Source organism: Phacochoerus africanus, chromosome 1 (assembly GCF_016906955.1).
Source record: "Phacochoerus africanus isolate WHEZ1 chromosome 1, ROS_Pafr_v1, whole genome shotgun sequence".
In the NCBI taxonomy this organism is placed as follows: domain Eukaryota; kingdom Metazoa; phylum Chordata; class Mammalia; order Artiodactyla; family Suidae; genus Phacochoerus; species Phacochoerus africanus.
Window position 1 is genome coordinate 263,017,956 of NC_062544.1, and position 25,398 is coordinate 263,043,353.

Consider the following 25,398-nt stretch of genomic DNA (forward strand, 5'->3'; position numbering starts at 1 on the left):
TTTCCCCTGCCTGGATTAATCTATACAGCTAAGACCTCAGTTCCTTAAATTTTTTTCAGTTGATTTACAATGTTGTGACAATTTCTGCTGTATAGTTGTTTTTTTTCCTTCTTGGCTGCCCCATTGCATATGGAGTTCCTGGGGCGGGGATCAGATCTGAGCTGTAGTTGGGACCTAGGATGCAATTGCAGCAATAGGATCCTTAAGCCACTGTGCTGGGCTGGGGTTTGAACCTGCATCCCAGGGCTGCAGAGACACTGCCAATCCCATTGCACCATGGCGGGAACTCCCAGTTCCTAAAGTTTTGATTCAAATGTCACTTTTTCAATGAGACCCGACCTGATCACTCTATTTTAATTTGCAACAGCACCTCAACACCTGCCCTCTGCACTGGCTTACCAAGCTCTGCATTTTCCCAAAGTATTCATTGATATTAAGCAGACCTCCAACATCTAACTACTTGTCATACACATTGCTTATTTTCTGTTTTTCTTTATTTGCTAGAGGATGTGTTCCACAAGAGCAGAAAATCTGGTTTATTTTATTCACAGATACATTCTGAGTGCCTTGAATAGGGCCTGGGGCTGAAAAAAACACTACTTAAATAAAAGAGTGAATGAATACATTGGATGCGACCTTCAGAGACATCTTAAGGAAACAGTATTAAAAATACTTTCAAGTTGAAGTAGTATGATGAACTGTGCTTGGTTACCCTGGGGATATGCTGTCTAAGGAACAAGGATTGGTCAGATACATTTCTACCATGAGAAGAATAGCTTTTTAATGTACTCTTACTAGATGTCATTCACAAATGACTTTAAATCAGCCATTTCCTTTTCAGGTTATAAAAACAAGAATATTGATCTTCGTAATATAAGTGGCTGTTAATAATAAATTATAATGCACATGGGCTCAGGCTATTTTTGTTACAAGCAATTTCATTTAGTCAGTAATTCACTCATTCTGAAATTACTAAGTCAAAGTCGTAGACATTTATTTATATATTTAAAAATACTTTTACATGTTAGTTAGATTCAGGCACTGATTATACACTAGCAATTCAAAAATGAAAAAGGCTCCTGCTCTGAAAGAGAACAACATGGTAGAAAGAAACAAATGAGAAAGAAGATGTAATGCCATGTGACAGGAAAAACAAAAGAGGTGATTTGATGTTTAAGGGAAAGGAAGATTTTAACTTGGAAGTTCTGGAAAGACTGTTAAATGGTGATATGTGATCTGTGCCCTCAATGCCTAGAACCATGCCTGGTTAGAGGAAGCTTTCCATGTGTTTTTTGATTGAATTCTCATCAGTAACAAGAAATATTATAGGATCAATTTTGTCTAAGAAAATTACCTAACTGCATAAATTTTTATTCTGTGCTTTTTGTAATTTTCCTTAGTTTGTAAGATCCATACTACTTCTAGGTTGTAATTTGATTATATTTGGTGTTATGAATACACACTTCCAAGATTTGTCTGGGCGATCTTCCCACTCTGAGTTCCTTAGCTCCTGATAATTCCCCGTGAGTTGTGGTCTTCTTAGCCAAATAATAATATCTCAATGTTAATGTTTCCACCTGAAATCCAAGTCTGGGGAGTTCCCACCATGGCTCAGCAGTAATGAACCAAACTAATATCCCTGAGGACTTGGGTTTGATCCCTGGCCTTGCTCAGTGGATTAAGGATCTGGCATTGCTATGAGCTGTGGTGTTGGCTGCAGAGGTGGCTCGGATCCTGAGTTGCTGTGGCTGGAGTATAGGCCAGCAGGTATAGCTCTGATTTGACCCCTAGCCTGGGAACTTCCATATGCTATGGGTGTGGCCCTAAAAAGACAAACAAACAAGCAAAAAAACAAAAAAATAAATCCACTTCTGTTATCACATTCAAGTGAGAAATAGACTTATAAGACACAACCATTCCCTTAAGACCATGCTTTAGAACCAGTTCTTCCATAGTTTTTCTACTATGGACTGAATGGTTGTGTGTCTTCCCCCACCTGTAAGATTCATATATTGAAACAATAATCCAATCCCCAAGGTGCTGATTTTGGAGATGGTGTGTTTCGGAGACAAATAGGTCGTGAGTGTAGATTAGTGGTCTTATAAGAAGAGACAGGAGGGAACACTCTCTCATGTTCTCTTCCTTTCTGCTGTGTGAGGATACAGCAAGAGGGCAGATGTAAATGAGCCAGAAGGAGGGCTCTCATCAGAACCATGCAACATTGTGAATGCACTAGCAATTCAAAAATGAAAAAGGCTGCTGCTCCCAAAGAGAACATGGTAGAAAGAAACAAATGAGAAAACAGATATAATGCCATGTGATAGGAAAAACAAAAGAGGTGATTTGATGTTTAAGGGAAAGGAAGGCTTCCAGCTGCCAGAACTGTGACAAATAGATGTTTGTTGTTTAAAAACAATCAGTCTGTGGTATTCTGTTATAACAGCCCTGACAGACTAAGCAAGATTATAAGAAGACATAGTCCTGCCTCTTTATCTGTAATTCAAGATGGTAAGGACTTTTTTTTTTTTTTCTTTTTATGGCTGCACCTGCTATATATGGAAGTTCCTGGGCTAGGGGTCAACTCAGAGCTGCAGCTACTGGCCTACACCACAGCCACCATGGTAACATCAGGTCCAAGCTGCATCTGTGACATACACTGCAGCTTACAGTAATGCTGGATCCTTAACCCATAGAATGAGCCCAGGGACTGAACCTGCGTTCTCAGGGACATTATGTTGGGTTCTTAACCCACTGAGCCACAATGGGAACTTCATTGTGTATCATCTTGATCTATTGAAAATTCTAAATAATCCTTAAAATAACTAATAGAGTTAATAAACCGTCTCAGCAAGGCTGCAGGATACAAGGTCAATATGCAAAGTCAATTGTATTTCTATATACTTGCAACAAACAATTAGAAAATGAAATTGAGGCAGAGTAGACCAAAGTTCAGAAAAGCTAATTACCTCCCACAAGTTTGCTTAGTTAACAGTAAATGGCAAATCTATGGTGCCAACCCAAGTCTCTTTGTCTTTAATGATCTCTTTGTACTTTTCAACATTTTGTGAATATATAGGGTAAAAGAATATATTTTTTGAAATGCTTTTACTTCCCTATCTTATTACCATATTTCATTTAAATTAATTTGTCTATGATTTAAAAAATAAAATCTGGAAAGACTGTCTTGCATTTAAAAAACTGCTCACTTTGAACTGAAGAACAATACACAATACTTCTCTTTTGTTTATGAATTAAATATAAATTATACCTGAAGCATTGCCAAAAGTGTGGTCAAAATTTGGTCCAGTAAAGGGAGGAAAGGTGGTCCCCTGAATTCTTTCCCATTCATTATCATCATTTAGATCCTGGATCCAGAAGCAAAAGCCATCTTCAAAATTACAGTTGATTTTCTCATGATCTGTGAGTTTAAAAAAAAAATCAAACAGTTAAAATTTAGCTCACAATAGGACTAATTGTAACACATTGAATTGAAAATAATATAAATTCATAATTTATAATTAAATGATATGCAAAAAAATTTTTAAAATGCATTTTAACTATTTAATTCCATTTGGTTAAAAAGAAAAAACAGCTCTTTGCTGTGTTAATATGTCTCATACCCAAATAGGGCTTTAGCAAAGACAAGTGTCTTGATCTTACTATTCTTTATTTTTTATGTCTTACCTCTGTTGGCTTTTCACATAAACTTTCTTCCCAATTTTTTACTCCCCCCATTTACTTACTAAATTTAATTCTCAGGTCAAAATTGTTGATTTTACAATTCTTACAGTTGTAAAAAAATTGAATATTCTTACAATTAGTTTCATGATTTTTTTTTTTTTACTTTGAATACTTGCAGTATTTTGTTTGAGTTTTCCTATTGGTTTATAATTTTTCTCAAACTAATCAGTTTGTTTTGAAGGATGTGAGTGATTTTCTTTGAAGAAAGTGATCTCATTTCTTTCCAAGTGTCAAGTAGAGAGAGGTATACATAAGAGTTATTCATTAAAGAACTTGCATATTGAACAGATAATAATCCTGTTCTAAAATTTTAGGACTTTCTACTTCAAAAATTCCATTATAGTATTAAAGTGTATGAAGATTCAAAGACTAAAAAATAAACAGTACTTACTATTAAGCTCTGTGCTGTTAAATGCAGTATATGTTGCATTAAAACCAATATAATCATTTTCATCAGATTCTATAAGAAAGGTGACAGTAACTTGATTGGAAAAAATCCTAATTGTTCCAGGGTTCATTAACCAGAGAGAAGCTATAAAAAAAAAATGAATGACTGTTATATATACATATATATCTATTCATCGATTTATTGATCCAACCATCCATCCATCCATCCGTTGATGTAGCAATCTTTTTATATGATCCTACTTGGTTAACTAAAAGCATTAGTACTATTATTAATTTAACTAAAATGTCTCTTTTCCTATAATAATAATGTTTCAAATTATATACATATATATGTGGCTTTAAAAACTATATTTTAATTTTTTTATTAAATACACTATAAACAGATAAAAAGAGATGCATTACCTTACTGAAAAAGTTCCAAGAAATACACAAGTTAAACAGTTTTGAAGCAAAAGAGTTTGATTCTGTCAGGTATTTCCAGTGCCACACTAACAGGGGCTAACCTCCATCACAAAAATTGTAATAAGAGTATTTCTTTGACTCTCTAGCCATGGAATTGTAGGATCTCAAAATAATCCTAGACAATTTAAGGATTGTTTCCATAAACTGTTATATTGATTTTATTACTTATTCATCTTAATTCTTGCTACAAAAGTTGTTAGCTTTTTAGATTTTTTTTTTGTTGTTGTTGTTCCTATTTCTTGGGCCGCTCCCGCGGCATATGGAGGTTCCCAGGCTAGGGGTCGAATCAGAGCTGTAGCCACCGGCCTACGCCAGAGCCACAGCAACGCGAGATCCGAGCCGCGTCTGCAACCTACACCACAGCTCACGGCAACGCCGGATCATTCACCCACTGAGCAAGGGCAGGGACCGAACCCGCAACCTCATGGTTCCTAGTCGGATTCGTTAACCACTGCGCCACGACGGGAACTCCAGCTTTTTAGATTTTTGATTCTCAAGGGTTACTATAGTGCTTGGGATATAATAAGTACTCATTTGATGATTTGCATTGTTATATAGCATTTGTTTCTATAAAAATATATTATTTAGCACATACATTCTCAAAGAGGGTGATATTTCCTCCTAGTGGGTAAAAAATTGTTCTTAGCAGCAAAGAAATTTAATTTTTAAATGTATAAAGCTCAGATAGTCATACAGTACCATAAACAAGTATGCCGAATATTTAAAATATTAAAATTTCATGGGGGAACAATTAGGAAAAAAAGTCTAAAGTGTTCCTTAGTGGGAGTAATAGTGAAAAAAGAAAAGGATAGGAAACAATGGTTTCACATTTTAGTTTGATAGTTTGAACTGGGCATCAGATTCAAGCTTATGAAAGGTATCAGGCCTGCAGATTGAAGACAAAGCACCACTGTTACTGAGTTCCAAAGAAAGATAATTTCAAAAACTACTGAAAAACTCTGTGCTTATCACATAGAAATTATTGAAAAAATGTGGCACAAACATGATAATACCAACAAAATCTAATGGAAAAAAATCATGACTAAGTTTTGATTCATTTCTTAATTTTTTCCCCAGCAACACTGTTTGTTATCCTTTCAGTATTTTCTCATGAAATTTATTTAGACTCCTTCCACAGGCATATGTAAGTGTCTAACTCAAATGGTTCTCATATTGAAAATCTTTATAGTTCAAAAACACCTGGTTGCTGAAAGGATGTGAATATTCTAGAAACTTTGCTTCAAACCTACCCGCCTCTCTTTCTTGCTTTCTTTTCCATAGCAGTGGAGTTTTTTTTTTGGGGGGGGGGCAATGGTTTCTGGTAGGATCTGAATATAGTTACTGGTTCAGTGGTACCCTTTATTGTTGTGATGTGTTAGATTCCCATATTGTGGGAATGTTATTGCACTAGTCTAGTTAATCTAGTTAGTCCTGAGATTCATTAATATGCTTCAGAAATAGAAACTTCTGGGAACTGTAGAAAAATTTTATCTATAGAGACTTTATAAAACCTACATCAGATTCTTAAAGTTTTGACTAGAAAGAGTCTCAGAAATATAGATTCAGTGGAAGGAATGTTATCTTATGCATCCAGGAAGGTAGTAGAAGATAGTGGTTAAAAACGGAGGCTTCAGAGTCAGCATGAGATTTATTTCTAGCTCCATGTCTCAGACCTCTCTGTGCCTCAGCTTCCTCTGATGTAGTATAATAATACCTTCCATAAAGATTTGTGATAAGGAGCAAATAAGTAATTTCTGTGATAAAATAACAGGTGTATAGCAAATGCTCAATGAATTCTATTATTCCTTGATCTACCCACCTGAATTATAAGCCGTGAAAATTCAGAGGCTATACTTGATGATTTCTGTGTCTCTGCCATTGTGTCAGATCATGGGAAACTTTTAATTAATATTTGGTGGAATGAATTAATATATGTGTAAATACAGCAATGGGGTTTGCCTACATAAAAGAGTCACAAAAGGAGTTCTCTTATGGTGCAGTGGGTTGAGGATCTGGCATTGTCATTGCTGTGGCTTGGGTCACTGCTGTGGCATGTGTTGGTCCCTGGCTCTGGAACTCCCACATGCTGGGGACATGCTCCCTCGCCCCCGAAAAAAGATGCAGGGTGATTTGGAATGAGGGCTATGAGCAGGGATAACACTTTCCACAGAGTTTAATTCAACAGATCTAACTCAAAACTATTTTATCCAATTTATAAGAGAAGAAATCCTGCCATTATAGTAGCTTGTGTGTTGTAAAGATTTCTAAGACATTTAACACATTTTATTGAGTGTGCACTATGAATTTGGTATTTGGCTAAGAGCTGATGACATGTAGAAGAAATAACCAAATTCTCCTGTTAGCCTGTTAGAAAAGTTCAGATTAGTGAATTATTAAAAACAAACAAAAAAAACAAAAAAACCCACAACTTTGGAATTGATATGGGAACAATGTCATGAGATGTCATGTGAGTTCTGAGGAAGTACTTCTTAATTGTTCCAGGCACTATGACTGGGGAATTTTCAAGAGCCTCTGGGAAATCCAGCATTTTAAGCCAGTGCTAGTTAAACTTTTCTATATTACATCCCCCTATCAACAGAAGTGAATGAACGTTTACTTCTAACAGTACATGAAAGTGTTCTAATAAAAGCACAAATTTTAATAAAAATTCCTTACTGTGAAAAATGTTTGCATGTATTATTTAATTTCTGTCTTTAATATGATTACTTTTGTTTTAGGATAAGTTGACAATTCAGGAGAATCCACTTTATTACATATCTTCAGCTATGCCTATGCACACTTTTGTGATTCAGTTTTAAAAACATGGCCTTAAACTGTCAAGCCCCAATATTTGGGATATGTTGTTAACAATCCTTTGTCCTTTGGGGATGGAATAACAGCTAAGCACTTAGGATGTGCAGAGGTAACAGCTACACTTGCAAAAATGCATTTTCTGTGCTTGGCAACTTGTAATTGGTTTCAGCATACTCACACAGACTGTTTTTGTTCTTTTTCTTAGAAGATGCATTAAAATATCTATGTATTTTTTAATAAAGTATTAAAGGAACAAATTTATTGACTTCTACTTCCATACCCAGTAGTGATTTTTTTTTTACCACCAACGAATCAAAGATTATAACTTCATCACTGCAGCTTAAAACATTTTTGAACTATCCTGTTAATCTATTCTGATTCACATGAATTCCCATATTTATTTGGAAAAGACCCTACTGCACTCTATATATCATCTGTCTTTATGAAATGCCCATCTTCCTCTGAAAATTTTTATCACTTAGACTGTATATAAAAATAACTGAAAAAATGCCTTTAGAATTTTTTTACATTGATTTACCCCAATCAAGAATATAAGAATGATTTTTTTTGGTACTAAACACTTTAAAAAATAATTTGTTTAGATAATCTTATTTTCTCTGATGTAACTATCCATATTTTCCATGAGGTAATTACATTATTTGAGAGATGCATTCTGAATTGTAATTTAATGAAAATAAATTTTTACACATCTCTCACAAGAAGAAACTTGCTAAACTGTTTAGAAAAAAGGTGGGATTGAAAGTATGAAAATTAGGTTTGACATGGTGCCTCTTGTGTGATCTACAGGTGGCAGGGATGGACTGTGGCAGTCATCTCAGAGGCCAGAGGGAGGTGTGGCCTTCCACCATGGGGGCCTGTGAGTAGGCTCCACCTGTGGCCCCAGTCACCTCAGGGGTTGCCAAAAAAAAAAAAAAAAAAAGAGGGCCCTGCAAAAAAGCCCCACACATTATTGATCTCACCCCCCTGGGAACACACCTGCCCTGAAGGTGCCACTGCCACACTCTGGGCAGCATCCATACACTTGATCACTGTCCCTTCCAAAGACCCTACAACTAGGAGCAGCTGGTGCAGCACCTCCTGCACGGGCTAAGTGGGACGGGGTCCTTCCGTGGTCTGCAGGTGGTGGGGGCAAACCACTACAGTTATCTCTGACTCCAGAGGTGGGCATGGCCGTCCAACACTGGGGATACCTGAAAAAAAAATCACTTGCAGCCCCAGCCACCTCAGAGGGCACCACAGAGGAGGACGGACATTGTGACGGAACACCACATGTTATTGCTCTTGCTCCCCTGGGAGCACACCTGCCCTGCTGCTGCAACTGCCAAATGCTCTGGGCAGTGCCCAGATACTTGATCACTGTCCCTTCCTAGCAACCTACAACTAGAAGCAGCTGGTGCAGCACCTCCTGGGGGGGCTAAACTGGACAAGGTGCTTCTTGCATGGTCTACAGGTGGCGGGGGAAAATCACTGCAGTTATAACTGACTGCAGAGGCGGGCATGACAAGCCACCACTAGGGGTCCCTGAACAGGCACTGCCTGTGGCCCCCATTACCACAAGTGCACCACAGAGGAGGGCATTGTGACAGAACATCACCTGTTATTGCTTTTGCACTCCTGGGAGCACACTGACCTTGCTGCTGCCATGGCCAAATGCTCCGGGCAGTACCCACACTCTTGATCTCTGTCACTTCCCAGGGTCCTGCAACTAGGAGCAGCCTGAGCAATACCTCATGTGAGGGCTAAGTGAGACAGCGTGCTTCTTGCACAGTCTGCAGGTGGCAGGGGCAAACTACCAGAGTTAATCCTGACTCCAGAGGTGGGCATGGCATGCTACCACTAGGGGTCCCTGAACAGAGACCAATAACCTCAGAGAAGGGCACTGCCATCGAATACTACCTATTAGTCCTCTTACTCCTCTGGGAACTCACGCACCCTACTGCTGCCACTGCCAAATGCTCTGGGCAGCTTGTAAATCTGCCTAAGGCTCATTACCACTTCCCAGGGCCCTGAAGCTAGGAGTAGGCTATGTCACCTTCCTGCAGGACCTTGCTGCTATTAAGAGCCCAGCAACCAGGCACTGACTACTAGCCCTACCCATTGCCTCCTTCTCCCTGGAAACACAGTCAGCACCCTGGGCATAACAGCCTGCTCACACCAAAGAAAGAGACAACAAATATTCAAACTCCCACACCAAAAATAAATAGTAACCCCCACAAAATAAAAAGGGATGTTCTTGCATAGAAGCAGCCATCTAAGACTATAGTCTGGCTTCCCTAAACTCACAGAAAAAGAAAAACATAAGCAAGATGAAGAAGCTCAGAAATGATACCTAGTTAAAGGAACAGAATTCACATGAAGCAGCAAAAAATGAAACAGACCTCTGCAGTCTGAAAGACATTGAGTTACAAAAGGAGATAGTGAAAATACTGAAGGAATTAAGGCTGAATATCGTATAAGAACAGCAATGCAGATTCCTTTAGAAAGGAATTAGAAAACATAAGGAGAAACATAGAAAAATTAGAAAATTCATTTGCAGAGATGCAAACCGAGCTAAAGGCACTAAAGAGCAGAATGAATAATACAGAGGAAGAATTAGTGACTTGGAAGATGGAATAATGGAAATCACCCAATCAGTAAAGAAGACAGAAAACCAAATGAAAAAACACAAAAGCAATACAAGAAATCTATGGGATAATACAAAGTGGGCCAATCTATGCATAATAGGAATTCTAGAAGGAGTAGAAAAAAAAAAGGTGATTGAAAATATATTTGAAGAAAGTATGTTTGAAAACTTTCCAAATCTAAATGAAGCTGATATTGAGATATAGGAAGCACAGAGGGCCCCAAACAAGTTGAACCCAAATAGGCCTATACCAAGACATATTATAATAAAAATGGCAAAAGTCAGATAAAGAGAGGATTCTAAAGGCAGTGAGAGAAAAGCAAAGTGTCAATTGTAAGGGAACCCCCATAAGACTATCAGTTGATTTCTCTACAGAAACAGAAATGGTATAGGCCAGAGGGAGTGGCAAGATATATTTAAAGTTCTAAAAGAAAAAAAAATTGTAGCCTAGAATACTTTATCCAGCAAGAATATCATTTAAAAAGAAGGGGAAATAAACAATTTCTCCAACAAACTAAAGCTAAAAGAATACAGCAATACTAAACCCATTCTAAAACAAATACTGAAAGAGCTTCTCTAAATAAAAAAAGAAGAAGAAATAGGATGGAGGAAACAACAATTGGAAAGCAATCACTTAAATGAGCCAGCATACAGATCTAAAAGAGGAAAAACAAAAACAAAAACAAAAACAGCTACTGTAAAAGCAATGATAAACACAAGGAACAAAAAAGGACAAACATTAAGATGCTAAAAAAAGACTTCAAAATCACATAATATTGGGAAGGAAAGTAAGAAAATATAGATTCTTTTTTTTTTAAATAATATGTTTGAGCCTATATGACTATCAGGCTAAAGCAAGCAGACAAAGGAAGGGGTTAACATACTTAAAAAACAGGGCAACCACAAATTAAAAACAAACATTACAATCACAAAAATTAAAAAGTACTTAAGCATAAAATAAATGGAAAATCATCCAACCAAAAAAAGAAAGGAAGAAAGAAAGGAGAAACATAGAATCAACTGGAAAACAAGTTTAAAATGGCAATAAATACATATCTATCAATAATTACCTTAAATGTCAATGGACTGAATGCTTAAATCAAAAGACACAGAGTGGTAGACTGGATAAAAAAGCAAAAACCTTCAATCTTCTGTCTACAAGAGACTCACCTTAGGGCAAAGGACGCATATAAACTGAAAGTGAGGAGATGGGAAAAGATATTTCACGCCAATGGACAAGACGGGACATTGCAACACTCATGTCAGACAAAATAGACTTTAAAATGAAGGCCATAGGAGTTCCCGTTGTGGCTCAGTGGTTAATGAATCCGATTAGGACCCACGGGGTTATGGGTTTGATCCCTGGCCTTGTACAGTGGTTAAGGATCTGGCATTGCCGTGAGCTATGGTGTAGGTTGCAGATGTGGCTTGGATCTAGCATTGCTGTGGCTGTGGCGTAGGCTGACAGCAACAGATCCAATTAGACCTCTCCCTGGAAACCTCCGTATGCCGTGGGTGTGGCTCTAAAAAGCAAAACTAAAATAAAAAAAATGCACCCAAAAATATCAAATACCTTGGAATATATCTGACCAAGGAGATGAAAGATGTATATGCTGAGAACTATAAAACATTAATCAAGGAAATTAAAGAGGATGCAAAGAAATGGAAAGATATTCCATGCTCCTGGGTTGGAAAAATTATTATTGTAAAAATAGCCATACTACCCAAAGCAATCTACAGATCCAATGCAATCCCTTCAAATTACCCATGACATTATTCACAGAACTAGAACAAACAATCCAAAAATTTATATGGAACCACAAAAGACCCAGCATTGCCAAAGCAATCCTGAGGAACAAAAACCAAGCAGTAGGCATAACTCTTCCAGACTTTAGGCAATATTACAAAGCTACAGTCATCAAGACAGTGTGGTACTAGTACAAAAACATACATACAGACCAATGAAATAGAAGAAAGAGCCCAAACACATATGGTCAATTAATCTTTGACAAAGGAGTCAAGAATATAAAATGGGAAAAAGAATCTTTTCAGCAAGTAGTGCTGGGAAACCTGGACAGCTGCATGTAAATCAATGAAACTGGAATACACCCTTATACCATGCACAAAAATAAATTCAAAATGGCTTAAAGACTTAAATGTAAGACAAGACACCATCAAACTCCTAGAAGAGAACATAGGCAAAACACTGTCTTTCATCAACTTTGCAAATGTTTTCTCAGGTCAGTCTCTCAAAGCAACAGAAATAAAAACAAAAATAAACCACTGGGACCTAATCAAACTGACAAGCTTTTGCACAGCAAAGGAAATCATAAAAAAAAAGCAACAACCCAAAAAGACAACTTACAGAATGGGAGAAAATAGTTTCAAAGGATGCAATGGACAAGGGCTTAATCTCTAAAATATACAAGCAATTTATACACAACTCAACAGCAAAAAAACCAATAACCCAATTGAAAAATGGGCAAAAGACCGGAATAGAGATTTCTCCAAAGATATACAGATGGCCAACAAGCACATGAAGAAATGCTCAACACCACTGATTATTAGAGAAATGCAAATCAAAATTACCATGAGTTACCACCTCACACCAGTCAGAATGGCCATCATTGATAAGTCCACAAATAACAAATGCTGGAGAGGCCGTGGAGAAAAGCGAACCCTCTGGCACTGTTGGTGGGAATGTAAGCTGTACAACCACTATGGAAAACAGTATGGTGGTACTTTAGAAAACTATACATAGAACTTCCAAATGACCCAGCAATCCCACTCTTGGGCATATATCCAGACAAAACTTTCCTTGAAAAAGATACATGCACCGGTGTGTTTGCTGCAACATTATTCACAATAACCAAGACATGGAAACAACCTAAATGTCCATCAACAGATGATTGGATTAAGAAGATGTGGTATATATACACACAATGGAATACTACTCAGCCATATAAAAGAACACCATAATGCCATTTGCAGCAACATGGATGGATCTAGAGACTCTCATACTAAGTGAAGTTCAGGAAGACAAATACCATATGATATCACTTGTATCTGGAATCTAATATATGGCACAAATGAACTTCTCCACAGAAAGGAAAATCATGGACATGGAGAACAGACTTGTGGTTGCCAAGGGGGAGGGAGAGAGAGTGGGATGCATTGGGAATTTGGGGTTAATAGATACAAACTATTGCCTTTGGAATGGATAAGCAATGTGATCTTGTTGTATAGCACTGGGATCTGTATCTAGTCACTTATGATGGAGCATGATAATGTGAGAAAAAAGAATGTATACATGTATGTGTGACTGGGTCAGCTTGCTGTATGGTAGAAAATTGACAGAGCACTGTAAACCAGCTATAATGGAAAAAATAAAAATCATTATATAAAAAAGAAAGCATCAGCATTATGACAAAACAAAATAACTTTAGTGTTGTAAGAAATGTTATTGATCTCCATTAATTATAGACTGTAATAGCATGATATATAAACCTGTCAGTTTAAATTTAGATCAACAAATACTGAGTTTTACCATATATCAGGCATGTGCTAGATGCTAGGGTAAGAATTTTTTAGCTGTCTTTAAAAAAGGTATTATATTTAAATTTAAACATGTAATTTTAATAGCCAGTGTCATTTCTAATATTTTTTAAGTTAAAATATTTAACACAAAACTTTATATTTCAAAAAGACCTTAAAAATCAAACAACTCTATTTAATTATTTTTTGTCTATTTAGTTTATTTATGCAGTTTTTGCCTTTTTGCGATTATTTGTGCATGATTCACATCACTATACCTAATGACTGAGATTTAGTTACCTGTTTCTGATGATTGCGTTATATGAAAATAAATAAGTATAAATAGCATTCAGAAGTCCCAGTTGTGGGTCAGGGATCACAAACCCAATTAGTATCCATGAGGATGAGGGTTCAATCCCTGGCCTCAGCTGAGTGCATTAAGGATTCGGCATTGCTGTGAGCTACGGTGTAGGTCACAGATGAGGCTCGGATCTGGACATTACTGTGTCTGTGGTGTAGACTGGCGGCTGCAGCTCAGATTCAACCCTTAGCATGGGAACTTCCATACGTCACTGATGTATCCCTAAAAACAAACAAACAAAATAGCATTCAGACAAGTGGTATTTGAAGAGAAGGGAACATGAAGCTAATTCATATCTATCGCTTTGGGGCAGTCAACCTCTATGAATTCAGTTTGTATCATCTGTAAAATAAAAATTATAATAGCATCTACATAATATGGTTTGGGGGAGCATTTCTTGAGTTAAAGTGCTGAGAACATTACTGTGCATATTGCAAATGATCAGAGTAAGCTAAAATTTATTATTAATATCACACTAGCCCTCGGGGAAATTTATATGAACTGGCTTATTTGTCCAGGTGTGTAAATATTTATGCTGACATAATTTTAAGGAACTAGATTTATCAACTATAGAAATAAGTAGATTATGAGATGTCTGGCCCATTCATTTAAGCCAAATGTGACCTACCATGAGTTCATCTGTTTTATGTATACTCATTATTCTATTTGTACTCAGAGCTTTTAAAGCACAGTGAATAAATTCATTGTGTTTGAAGTCAGATTTTGGGTCTGATTTCTAACACTAGCTGCTTATACGGACTTGTCATACCACTTCTTGGTCTTCATTTTCCTCTCCTATATGGATAGTTTGCATGTTTATTGAAAAATTAAATAAAAAGATCCACATGGAGTACTCCGTATGATGAGTGTCATATTAAAAGCACCCAATAAAAAGTGTGTATTATTATCATATGCTTAAATATTTCTCAAATCAATGTCATTCAAAACTCTTATTAGATAGAATCTACTGTTCATTATCCACAATTGCAACTTAAATCCAAAATTATTAAAATGCAGCATTTATATAAATTTTAATAATGGGTGTCACTTGTAACCTCATCTTAGCTCTGTGCTTGACTATTCCTCCAAAATGTGAGGAAAACTAGACTCCACTAGACTCCACTTCCACATTTTCTTCTTCATCCCTCTTTTATTTCCTCCTGGAATTTCACTCCTACTTTTTGTGGGTACCATTAATAGGTCTCTGCATTTGGGAATAAGATGGAATAAAGTGAGTTAGTCACACATATATTATTAGAGCATTCTCTGCCCTTTCTCAGCTTCCATTGGTGTCATTATGACAAATTGTTACTTGATGACAATACCATCCACGCATACCACTTACTGAGCCTATGCTGGCCTAGTCATTGTTTTACCCGCTTTATTAGCAACAGTCCTCCAAGAGACTGAGAAGCATAGTGCATGTTGAAAATAGAATAAAAGAGATTCAATGTTGAAGAAAAATTGTCGGTTCTAGGGTTTGTTTGAATTTTGCTTAATGGGAAGTAATACTTAAAGCATAGTGGAATTTCACATGATTGTTAAAAAATAAATTAGAAGAGGATCATGTGAAACAATATCTATTCTATTACTATGAAGATTGATTACACACTAAATTATTAATTTTCATAATGAGGACCAGGTTTTCTTTTTCCCTTTCAGCAACTTAAGGTACAAGTTCAAAATCAAAGAGAAAACAAATCACTCCAAAAGTTTCCACATATTTTCATTTTGATAATGGACTGTATATTTGTCTTAACTTACCTCTTAAAATCTTGCTTGAACCCACACCTTCATAAATATTTAATACATCCATAGAATATGTATTAAGATAACTGAAGTTCAGTTCAATGGAAAGTCCTTGGTTTACACTGAATTATAAGCAAAAATAGATTATTACATTCTTAATAGTTAGCACAACTACATGCATTCTAGAATTTGAACATATTTTTCTAATTATGATAAAAATACATAACATGATATAAACACTTTTTTTTTGGTCTTTTTAGTGCCGCACCTGCAGCATATTGAGGTTCCCAGGCTAGGGGTCCAATCAGACTTATAGCCACCAGCCTACACCAGAGCCACAGCAATGCTAGATCCAAGCCACATCTGCGATCTACACCACAGCTCATGGCAATGCTAGATCCTCAACCCACTGAACTAGGCCAGGGATCGAACTGCTCCCTCATGGCTGCTAGTTGGGTTTGTTAACTGCTGAGCCATGATGGAGACTCCAATATAAACATTCTTAACAAATTTTTAAAGGCATAGAACAGTATTTTTAACTATAAGAACAATATTGTATTGTAGCTCTCTAGAATTTTCAACTTGCTTGATGAAAACTCATTACCCATTGAACAAGAATTCCCCATTTTTTCTCTCCCAGGCCCGGGCAAACACCATTCTACTTTTGGTGTCTATGAATTTGAATTCTAAGGTATTCATATAAGAAAAAGGCTTCATGTAAGTAAAATCATGCCGTATTTGTCCTTCCATGACTGGCTTGTTTCACTTAGCATAATGTCCTCAAGGTGCAACCATGTTGTTGCATAAGTTGGGATTTCTTTCTTTTAATATTCCATGATATACTGAGACCACACTTTCTTTATCCATTCATCTGTTAATGAACGTTTAGGTTGTTTCCACCTCTTGGATATTGTGAATAATGCAGCAATGAACATAGAAGTATGTATCACTTAGAGATCTTGATTTCAATTCTTTTGTATAAATACCTAGAAATGGGATTGCTAGATCATAGGTGGTTCTATTTTTATGTTTTTAGGGAGCCTGCAGACTGTTTTCCATAGCAACTATAACATTTTGCATTCTAATTAATAGTAAACAAGTGTTCCAATTTCTCCAAATCCTCATCAACATTTGTAATGTTCTGAATTTGTGTGTGTGTGTGTGTAATGGCCATTCTGATTTTGATTTACATTTCCCTGGTGATTATTAATGTTGAGCAATGCCTGTTGACCATCTGTATTCCTTTTTTGGAGAAATATCTATTTGAGTCCTTTACCCACTTTTCATATGGTTTATTTAGCTATTGAGCTTTGTAAGAGTTCCTTATATATTTTGAATATAATTCCATATCATATTTATGGTTTGCAAATATCTTCCGCCATGCCATAGGTTGCTTTTTCACTCTACTGTTTCCTTTGATGTATTGAAGGTTTTTCATGCAATGTACTGCTGCTTGTTGATTTGTGCTTTTGCTGCCTGTGCTTTCATTTTCAAATCCAGGAAATCATTGCAAAGATCAATGTTATGAATCTTTCCTTCTGTTTTCTTCTACAAGTTTTATAATTTTAAGTCTTATGTTTAAGCTTTTGATTCATTTTGAGTTTATTTTTGTGTACATATAAGATAAGGGCCCAACTTTATTCTACAGCTGAATATCTAGTTTTACCACTACCATTTGAAGAGGCTATTGTTTCCTCATTGCAAAGTTTTGGTATCCTGGTCAAACATAATTTGACTGTACATGTGCGGGATTATTTCTGGGCTCTTTATTCAGTTCCATTGGTCTACATGTCTATTTTTATGCTGATACTATACCTGTATTGATTATTGTAGCTTTGTAATATATTTTGAAATCAGGAAGTGTGAGACTTTGTTCTCTTTCTCAAGAGAATGGTTCTTTTGGCCATTTTAGTGCAGCTCTTCTTGGCTTTGTGCTCACCTGAGGTATGCAACTTCTTAATTGGATTCTGAAATTCTCATTTTTTTTTCTGGTTTACATTTCATTGTTAAATCAACATATCTATGGGGGGAGGGGAAAGCTGAGGCTTCTTTGCTACCGAACAATTCCTTTCTTATTATGCCAACATCTGTATGAAAGATCACCTATGGTGTGATTTAGTCATGGCAGATTAAGAGATGGGAATATCCTCTCTATATATCCTTTTTGTTAAACCTTAAACGAAAGTTGGATCAGTTGCTATATATTTGACCTCCAAGCTCTTAATTTGATTGATCAATACAGTCATTATGATGACCAAAATAATCAACCCTGAAAGTTGATCTACTCAGCAGTGAGGAAAAGCATTCACATTTTAACTTTCAGAAATTCAGGGAAAAGTGTCTAGGGCAACATCTATTTATAACTCCATGGTCTCACTGAAGTGTAGGATCAGAAATGTGAATTATTCTTGAGTATTTTGTTCCATTGAACTCCTCAGAAAGAAAAAAGGCAGAACAATAAAGCAGAGCATGGGTGATAATTTTGAGGCTGGATGAATATTGAAAGTGCAGATAATAGAGAGAGGTCTAGTCTCCAAAGTAAAGAAGACTGAGAAGATGTGTGGCTTCAGAGACTGGCTGTGGAGGCTGCTGAATGAATAAGGGCTCCTGGCCAAGGGCATGGCAAGCTTGGATTTTGTTAAGTTATCAGTAGTACCTTGGTCAATTAGGATATTGGGGACATTCATCATAAATCTAGTTAATTTGAAACTCTAAATTTCATTGTCAGAAAACATCCATCTGGGGAAAGAGCTTAGGTTTGGCAAACACTATATTAGGTTCTTGGTAAAGAGCTGGAGTTCAGAGCTGGAGTTTAGTCTTCAAGGTTTGGGGTTGACACCCTAACCCTAACCCTAACCCTAACCCTAGCAGGACAGGATTAAAAGACATCTAAGCAGAAACCCAGGTTTTTTATCTCATTCGTGTTCACTGCCAAGGAGGGGAAGTTAGAACAACAGTGAGTTGTTTTTAAAAATCATTGCTATGTGGACCTCAGCCCTGGATTATCAGATTCAGTGGTTCTGGAGTAGACTTGGGGATGTATAGTTTTAAATACTTCAAGTGTGGTAGTACTGTGCTCTCAGGTTTGAGGGCCACTGGAGAAAGATGTGTATATTCAAGAAAGGTTATTCTCAGATGTATTTAGTAATCAAGAAGGTTCTTAGGGGTGGGAGGAGATCATTTGAAAGGAGCAGGAGATCTTCCGCTCAGACTGCAAGAAGGAGCACAGAGCAGGTGGTGACAGCTGTTTCCAAAAATTCCACCTCTGTTAGGTCTCTTTAGGGGTGGGAGGAGGGAGGCTGCTAGTGAGACCTTTGGGAATCCAGCATCAAACCTGAAGACAGGGGAAGAAGAAATAAGCAGCCTTCAGGGATGACTTCTGTTCTTTTAATGAAAGTTTTGGGGTCTCCAGGCAAGATTTTTTTTTTCCCTACAAGTGATGTTGTTTTCAAACTATTAAATTAAGGATTGTGAGAGTATGAGAGAAGCTCTCCAGGAAACTTTGTGTTCAGAAACCCTTTACTTTTTCAAAATAGTAATTGAAAATGGAAGAAAGAAACAAGTGCCTATGGTTTTCTAGCTTATTCTGATTCAGAAAAGCCAACTTACTTGCAATAAGCCAAAGGCATTTTTAAAGTTGAGTTTAATCAGAGAATACTCTATCTGATGTTTTTATAATATTACACATGGTTATGTCCTGAATTTTTGAATGGAAAGGGTACTTTTCTAAATGTTATTTATATAGTTTATATTTTTATTTCAATAGCTACTCTTTTAGAACTCATTTTTATTGAGCACTTAATATAGTACTAAGTGTTTACATTCATTATTACATTTAATAATGACTTTGGCTGCTGTAGAGATACTGAATCCTATAGACGGAGAAATATTGAGTCTAAGAGATTTAGTCATTTGCCTGAGATCACACATCTTGAATCTGAAGAAGCCAGATTTAAACACTCAGTCTCCAGTGCTCACATTCTTAATCACTGACACTGCTATACGTGGTCTTAATAGAACTCCGAAATATAGTTTAACTGCATATTAACCATTTCTACATTAGTTGCTTTGTCTTCTAAGCTTGTCCTCATATCACTTTGATCACCACTGGGAAAAATGAATCATTAGGTACAATGCATCTCTAATGTGGTAATTGGTTTTGAGAAGAAAAAATACTTAGATTATTTATACAATTAATTAAATCATAATTTTATCATGAAGTACAGTATTTAGGATAATATTTTAGGTTCCATATGTTTTAAAAATCATTCCTATATAAATGATGGATTTCTTGAAATAGGTTTAAACAATAAGCAATGGAAAAGGAAGCAAAAAGAATGGAACCCTACAAATCTTTAATTAACATACTGTGATTACATAAATTATTACATAAATTTTTATTGCTGTGCTGTGTTTACTGTGCTCTGATTATAAGACCCCCTTTTAGATTTGAACTGGCTTTACTAAGAAGAGGATTTAACAATTAAATTATTATTATTTGGTATTAATAAAATTCCATCTAGTTACTTATGATGGCACATATTGGAGAATAATGTGAGAAAAAGAATGTATGTATATGTATGACTGGGTCACTTTGCTGTGCAGTAGAAATTGACAGCACACTGTAAACCAACTATAATGGAAAAAAATAAACATCATTAAAAAACCAAAGATTATAGGAAGAAATCATTGTGTAGTTAGGAATGCAGATCACTTAGAATTCATTTCCTTTCCATTTTCAAAGGAACTAATTTCAGATATTTCTAAGACTTTCTGCTGACATTTTAGGTTAAGAATAGACCATTTTTCATTTTACTTATTTATGAGCAATGCTAATAGATACTTATAAATGTTTCTTGTTAAATATGATATGATTATATTAGAAATGATACCCTCTAAGTTTTTGATTTTTCACTTGACAAGAACGACTTAGAACTTCCTTTTTTTAATACAAAACATTATCTTTTGTACACAAGTAACATGTTGTTTACAGCATGAAAAAAAAAGGGGAAATTGGGCTCATAGTTATAGCACATAGCTTACATGAGACTGAGCTCCAAAACAGAAATTATTTAAGCAGAACAGGATGTTCTTTGTTCCCTGAATAATGCCAAGTAAATGTGTTTAGAACAATCTTCTCTTCATACCTCATCTCGTCTCTGGAATATGTCTACACAGGAAAATAACTCTTATGAATCTTTACAGGGCCATTTCCTATCATTTGTTTGGCAAGAACCTGAGGCTCTCTCTTTTAACCTTTTTAAATCAGCTGTTACATTAATTCCCCATTTTCCAGTGAGTCATTGCAAAGATTAAAATAATTATACGGTGGGTCAGACTGGGGAACCATAATCCCATCCAGCTGTTAAGAGAAATAAACTAACTAGAATGCATTTCTCAAAGTGAATTCTACTTTGGGTACTTGTGCTGAATGCTTTGTGGGGGAAAATGTTCAGTGGCTTAGTAGGAAATATATGATTGACTCAAACATACTGGCTTGAAGTGTCTGGGTCCACTTATATGCAGACTTTTTTCAATAAATGCATACTACAGCACTATGCAAATTGTGGATGGGGGATATGTAGAACAGAGGGCCAACAGTAAGTGGATTTTGACTGCATGGGTTAAGGCTCCCCTAACTTTCCTGTTGTTCAAGGGTCAACTGTATATTTTGGGGAAGATTTACTCACAACTTATTTAAGGCCATGAGAAGTCCTGTACTCTTTACAAAAAAAATTGCAATAAGTTTATTCCAATATTTCTTGGAGTACAAATGACTTCCCCTTGGAATATCTGAGAGAAATGTGAGGTACTATTCCTCTGTGAAAAAATGCTTAGGCAAATATTAAGACAGATCAGTTATCAGAAGTTTGATTGTTTTGATCATCATGATTGCATTAGTCAACTAAACTAAGACTTGAGGTCAAATGTATGGCAGTTGAACTATTATTCAACTATTATGTCCCATGGGAGATTTCCACATGGATGCAAGCACAATGAGAAAAGAACTATTCTGTAGCCAGGATGAAGCTGAGTGAAATGCAGTTTCTTGTGATACACAGATATATAGGTGTGCTGTTCATTTTGGCAGCATCTAATTTGTGTCAACCATAGGGAAAAGAAAACTTGCCACAGAGTCCAATGAGATGGCCCCATTTATTGTTCATAGGGCAAAATTTCTTCTTAAAAGGTTAAGAATGAAACAGAAACTTCTTGAACAGGATATCAGTTGGGAAGGCTTTGCTCTATAGTTAATGAAAACAATTATCCCTCCAATAAATACATTGTTAAAGATGGTTAAGACTTACTGCATTGGAGTTAAGAACATGAAATAGTAGATGGTGTGTTACCGTATAATCCACTGGCAAACAACGCTTGCTTCAGAAAGCTTTGGATACTGGGCAGCATCGAAGGACCCAGAAGATTCAGTCAGTAAAAATTTTCCATCACAAGCTGTGGCTGTGAAAAAATGGCAATTAATGTGAGATAAAAACAATCTGGGAAAGGATTCTCAAATGAAATGGGATTTAAGTTGGCTAATGAACTTTTTAGAATACTCAGGACTAAATCTATACGAGGCTATTTCACAAAACTGAAGCAGTCAAATGGAAGTAGATCAGATCTCATGTTTTAAATCTATTAGCTATTTTCAAATACTCTTACTCACCCCATTATAGAGTTCTTTAGAAAAACATTCTAGTTCTACATACCCAGAGCTAAGTTGCTTTTTTTAGTATATTTTTTCATATTTGTAAGAAAACAAATATACCTGAATTATAAACTTCCAATTTAAACAAAAACGATTATTTGTTGTTGTTATTGTTTTATTTTCTCCATTAAATTGGAGCTAGGCTGAATTTAAGCTACATGCACTAAACGATTTGCCTTCGTAAAAATGTTCAGAATACAGCCAGGCAAATGATATATATGGGTATAAACGGCCTGAACACAGCTTTTAAACTTCATTACTTTTGCTCCTTTTTGCATAGACTCACAATTTAGCTCAGTATTTTCATTCACTATTCCCAAATATATTTTTCCTTCCCATAACAATTCATTTTCTCTTTTAAATCTTATAGCACATTTAGTTCATGTACTTCTCTTTAATGTCATCCATTATTAGTCATCTTAATTTATATCTGGGTCACTTCGAACTAGAGTAAAATCTTCTTGCAAGCATGAACCAGGAGGTATAACCTATAGCTTTTTATCTTATATTTGCCAAATATAGTATGTATTAAAAATAAAATTTATTCAATTTTCATAATACTTAAGTTTTCCCTAAGTTATTTTCTATGACGTTATTTCTGTTGATAGCGTATTCTAAAGCAATGACTCATGGAATATGTCCTTTTTCTTTTGATACATTGTTAACTCCTTATATGCCAGAAGGAAATTTATCAAAGTCAAATTGCTGCTCTTGGAATCTGAGTGCTAGAATAATCTAATCCTACACTGATAGAAGGAAAACCTCATTGTAACATTACACAGTGATTCTGTCACATTATAAAATATAAGCTATTATATGACATCAAATATTTCATATGATGAACAGCAGAAAGAAATTGAAAAGCGCATAGAAATCTTGCTTAAAAATATCTCACATTTTGGCTGTTTTTTTTTGCTACTTTTGGTATACATTTTTAAAAGGCATATAAGATAAAATTGTTAAAAAAGGTAAATACGTTTCAAGATTCAAAGTCTATTTAAGTACAATGGCATAGAAATGAAATGCATTGGATTATGCCCTAGGAATTAACTGCATTGAATTTGTGTTGGACTATTAGAGGCTGATTCCCAGAGGGGGACAAAAAGAAAAGAAGAACAAACTAAGGACAGAAAAGATAATAACACAATATCACAGACTTCAGGAAATGAAAGAAAAAAATTGTGGCTTGTTGGGAGAAATGAATCACTTTTAATACTTGAGCAAAAAGGACAATTAAAGCTAATTTGTATGATTTGAAGATAAATAGTAAAACATGTTAATGCAGAGCTAAATCATTTTCTAGTTGTTAAAAAAAAAAAACCCAAAACCAAAAACTCCTTCTTTACTCTCAACTCTCTGCACATCACAAACCACAGAAAATAAATGAATTAATTCCTTAACTTCAATAACCATAAAAGAATTGTGTCTGCTTTGTATTTTAAGTGATATATGAAGTTTTTAATCACAATTTGTCAAGAAATATGTGGATTCCAAGATTACAGGCAGGGCAAGAATGTCCACTACTAGGGTAAATAGTCTATATTTAAACTATGCCATTTAGGAACCCGCTAAGGAAGGGCAATCAATCCTACCAGCCCTAAAATACACCTGCTAGCATCAGTGGAGCGTTTATTGTGTGCCAGCATTGCTCTAAGGTCATTCATATGTATTCATGTCCTTTTCACCACAAAATTATGAAGTTTCCAGTGGGGAAACTGAGAGTACAGAGGGGTTAAGTAACTAAAATAAGTTCTCCCAACTTATAAGTGATGATTTGAAGCAAGTAGTCTTATCTAATACCTAATATTAACCTAATACTGCAATATATAGAGCTATCATAATGATATCACCCACTCTTTGAGCTGAAAAGCAGGCTGTGTGTGTTTGTGAGAGAGAGAGAAAGAGAGAGAGAGAGAGATTGTAAATGAAAGAAGAAACAGGAAATTAAAAAAAAGAATTTCATCGTGTCCAGGGTTTTTGAATTTAGAATATAAATTATGTTTGGACTAGCACTTCAAAACAAACAGGAGGAAGCCAAAAAAAGAGAGTGAAAAGGGGAAAAAAAGCAAGATCGGTTTTAGATATAAGTGATGCCATATGGTATTTGTTTTCCTCTTTCTGACTTCACTTAGTATGAGAATCTCTAGTTGCATCCATGTTGCTGCAAATGCCATTATTATATTTCTTATGGCTGAGTACTATTCCACTGTACATGTACCACATCTTCTTAATCCATTCATCTGTTGATAGGCATTTAGGTTGTTATCATTTCCAAGATACAGGCTTGTGCTAGGGGCTTTTTTCATACCTTCATTTAATTTCAGGGTGTTTCTGAAGAACCTAATTTTACATAAGACAATGAAGCAGGATAGACTTTCAGAAAAACAGATATAACCTAGCCATGGCTAAGTAGGACTACTGGGGGTTCAGGATTATAATTTGTTAGATTAGAAAGTGCTTTTCAATGTAGCATCAGAGAAAGGGATAAATGAGCTGTCAAATAATATCAGCTCTTCTATTGCACTGCCAGAAATTGCCTGTAATGGTAATTTCACATTGATGTTCTTAGGACCCACTGAGAGCGCCCTCTGCTGGCTAAACATTTACTGGTTGCATGTTTGGTCAGAGCTTTGAATTCTCCAGGACACAGAAATCACACACAATCTCTGACTATCCACCCAGGTCTGTTGTACACATACATTTGAGGCACGCAGACAATCTATGGAGACACTTGCCAGCCTCCAAATAGGTCTGAACATTGGCCTAAAGTCTGTGAGTCAGCATTTTTTCTTCTCACAGGTCAGCTAAAAAGTGAACTTTTTTGCTGATGCAATTCTATCAGAAGAGAAAAACAGTTTAAAGAAATCTTGGTTCCGCTATAGTCAGCTATAAGTTGTGCAAACCTAAATAACTAAAGACTAAAAAAGGAAGCTGTGTGAGGAAGTCAACATTAATATGACTCTATTAATAACATAA

General features: G+C 35.8%; 1 protein-coding gene across 2 annotated transcripts in view; it reads right to left on the reverse strand.

Annotated features, from left to right (window-relative positions):
• The window catches only part of TMPRSS15 (transmembrane serine protease 15), a 157,754-nt gene that overhangs the window by 105,597 nt on the left and 26,759 nt on the right, over window positions 1–25,398 (reverse strand). For both annotated transcript variants that reach the window (XM_047794828.1, XM_047794838.1), the window contains 4 exons: window positions 22,064–22,172; window positions 15,729–15,835; window positions 4,133–4,273; window positions 3,269–3,418 (listed from right to left, as the gene is read on the reverse strand). In XM_047794828.1, the coding sequence (XP_047650784.1) occupies window positions 3,269–3,418; window positions 4,133–4,273; window positions 15,729–15,835; window positions 22,064–22,172 (507 nt within the window). The remainder of the gene's footprint in view (window positions 1–3,268; window positions 3,419–4,132; window positions 4,274–15,728; window positions 15,836–22,063; window positions 22,173–25,398) is intronic.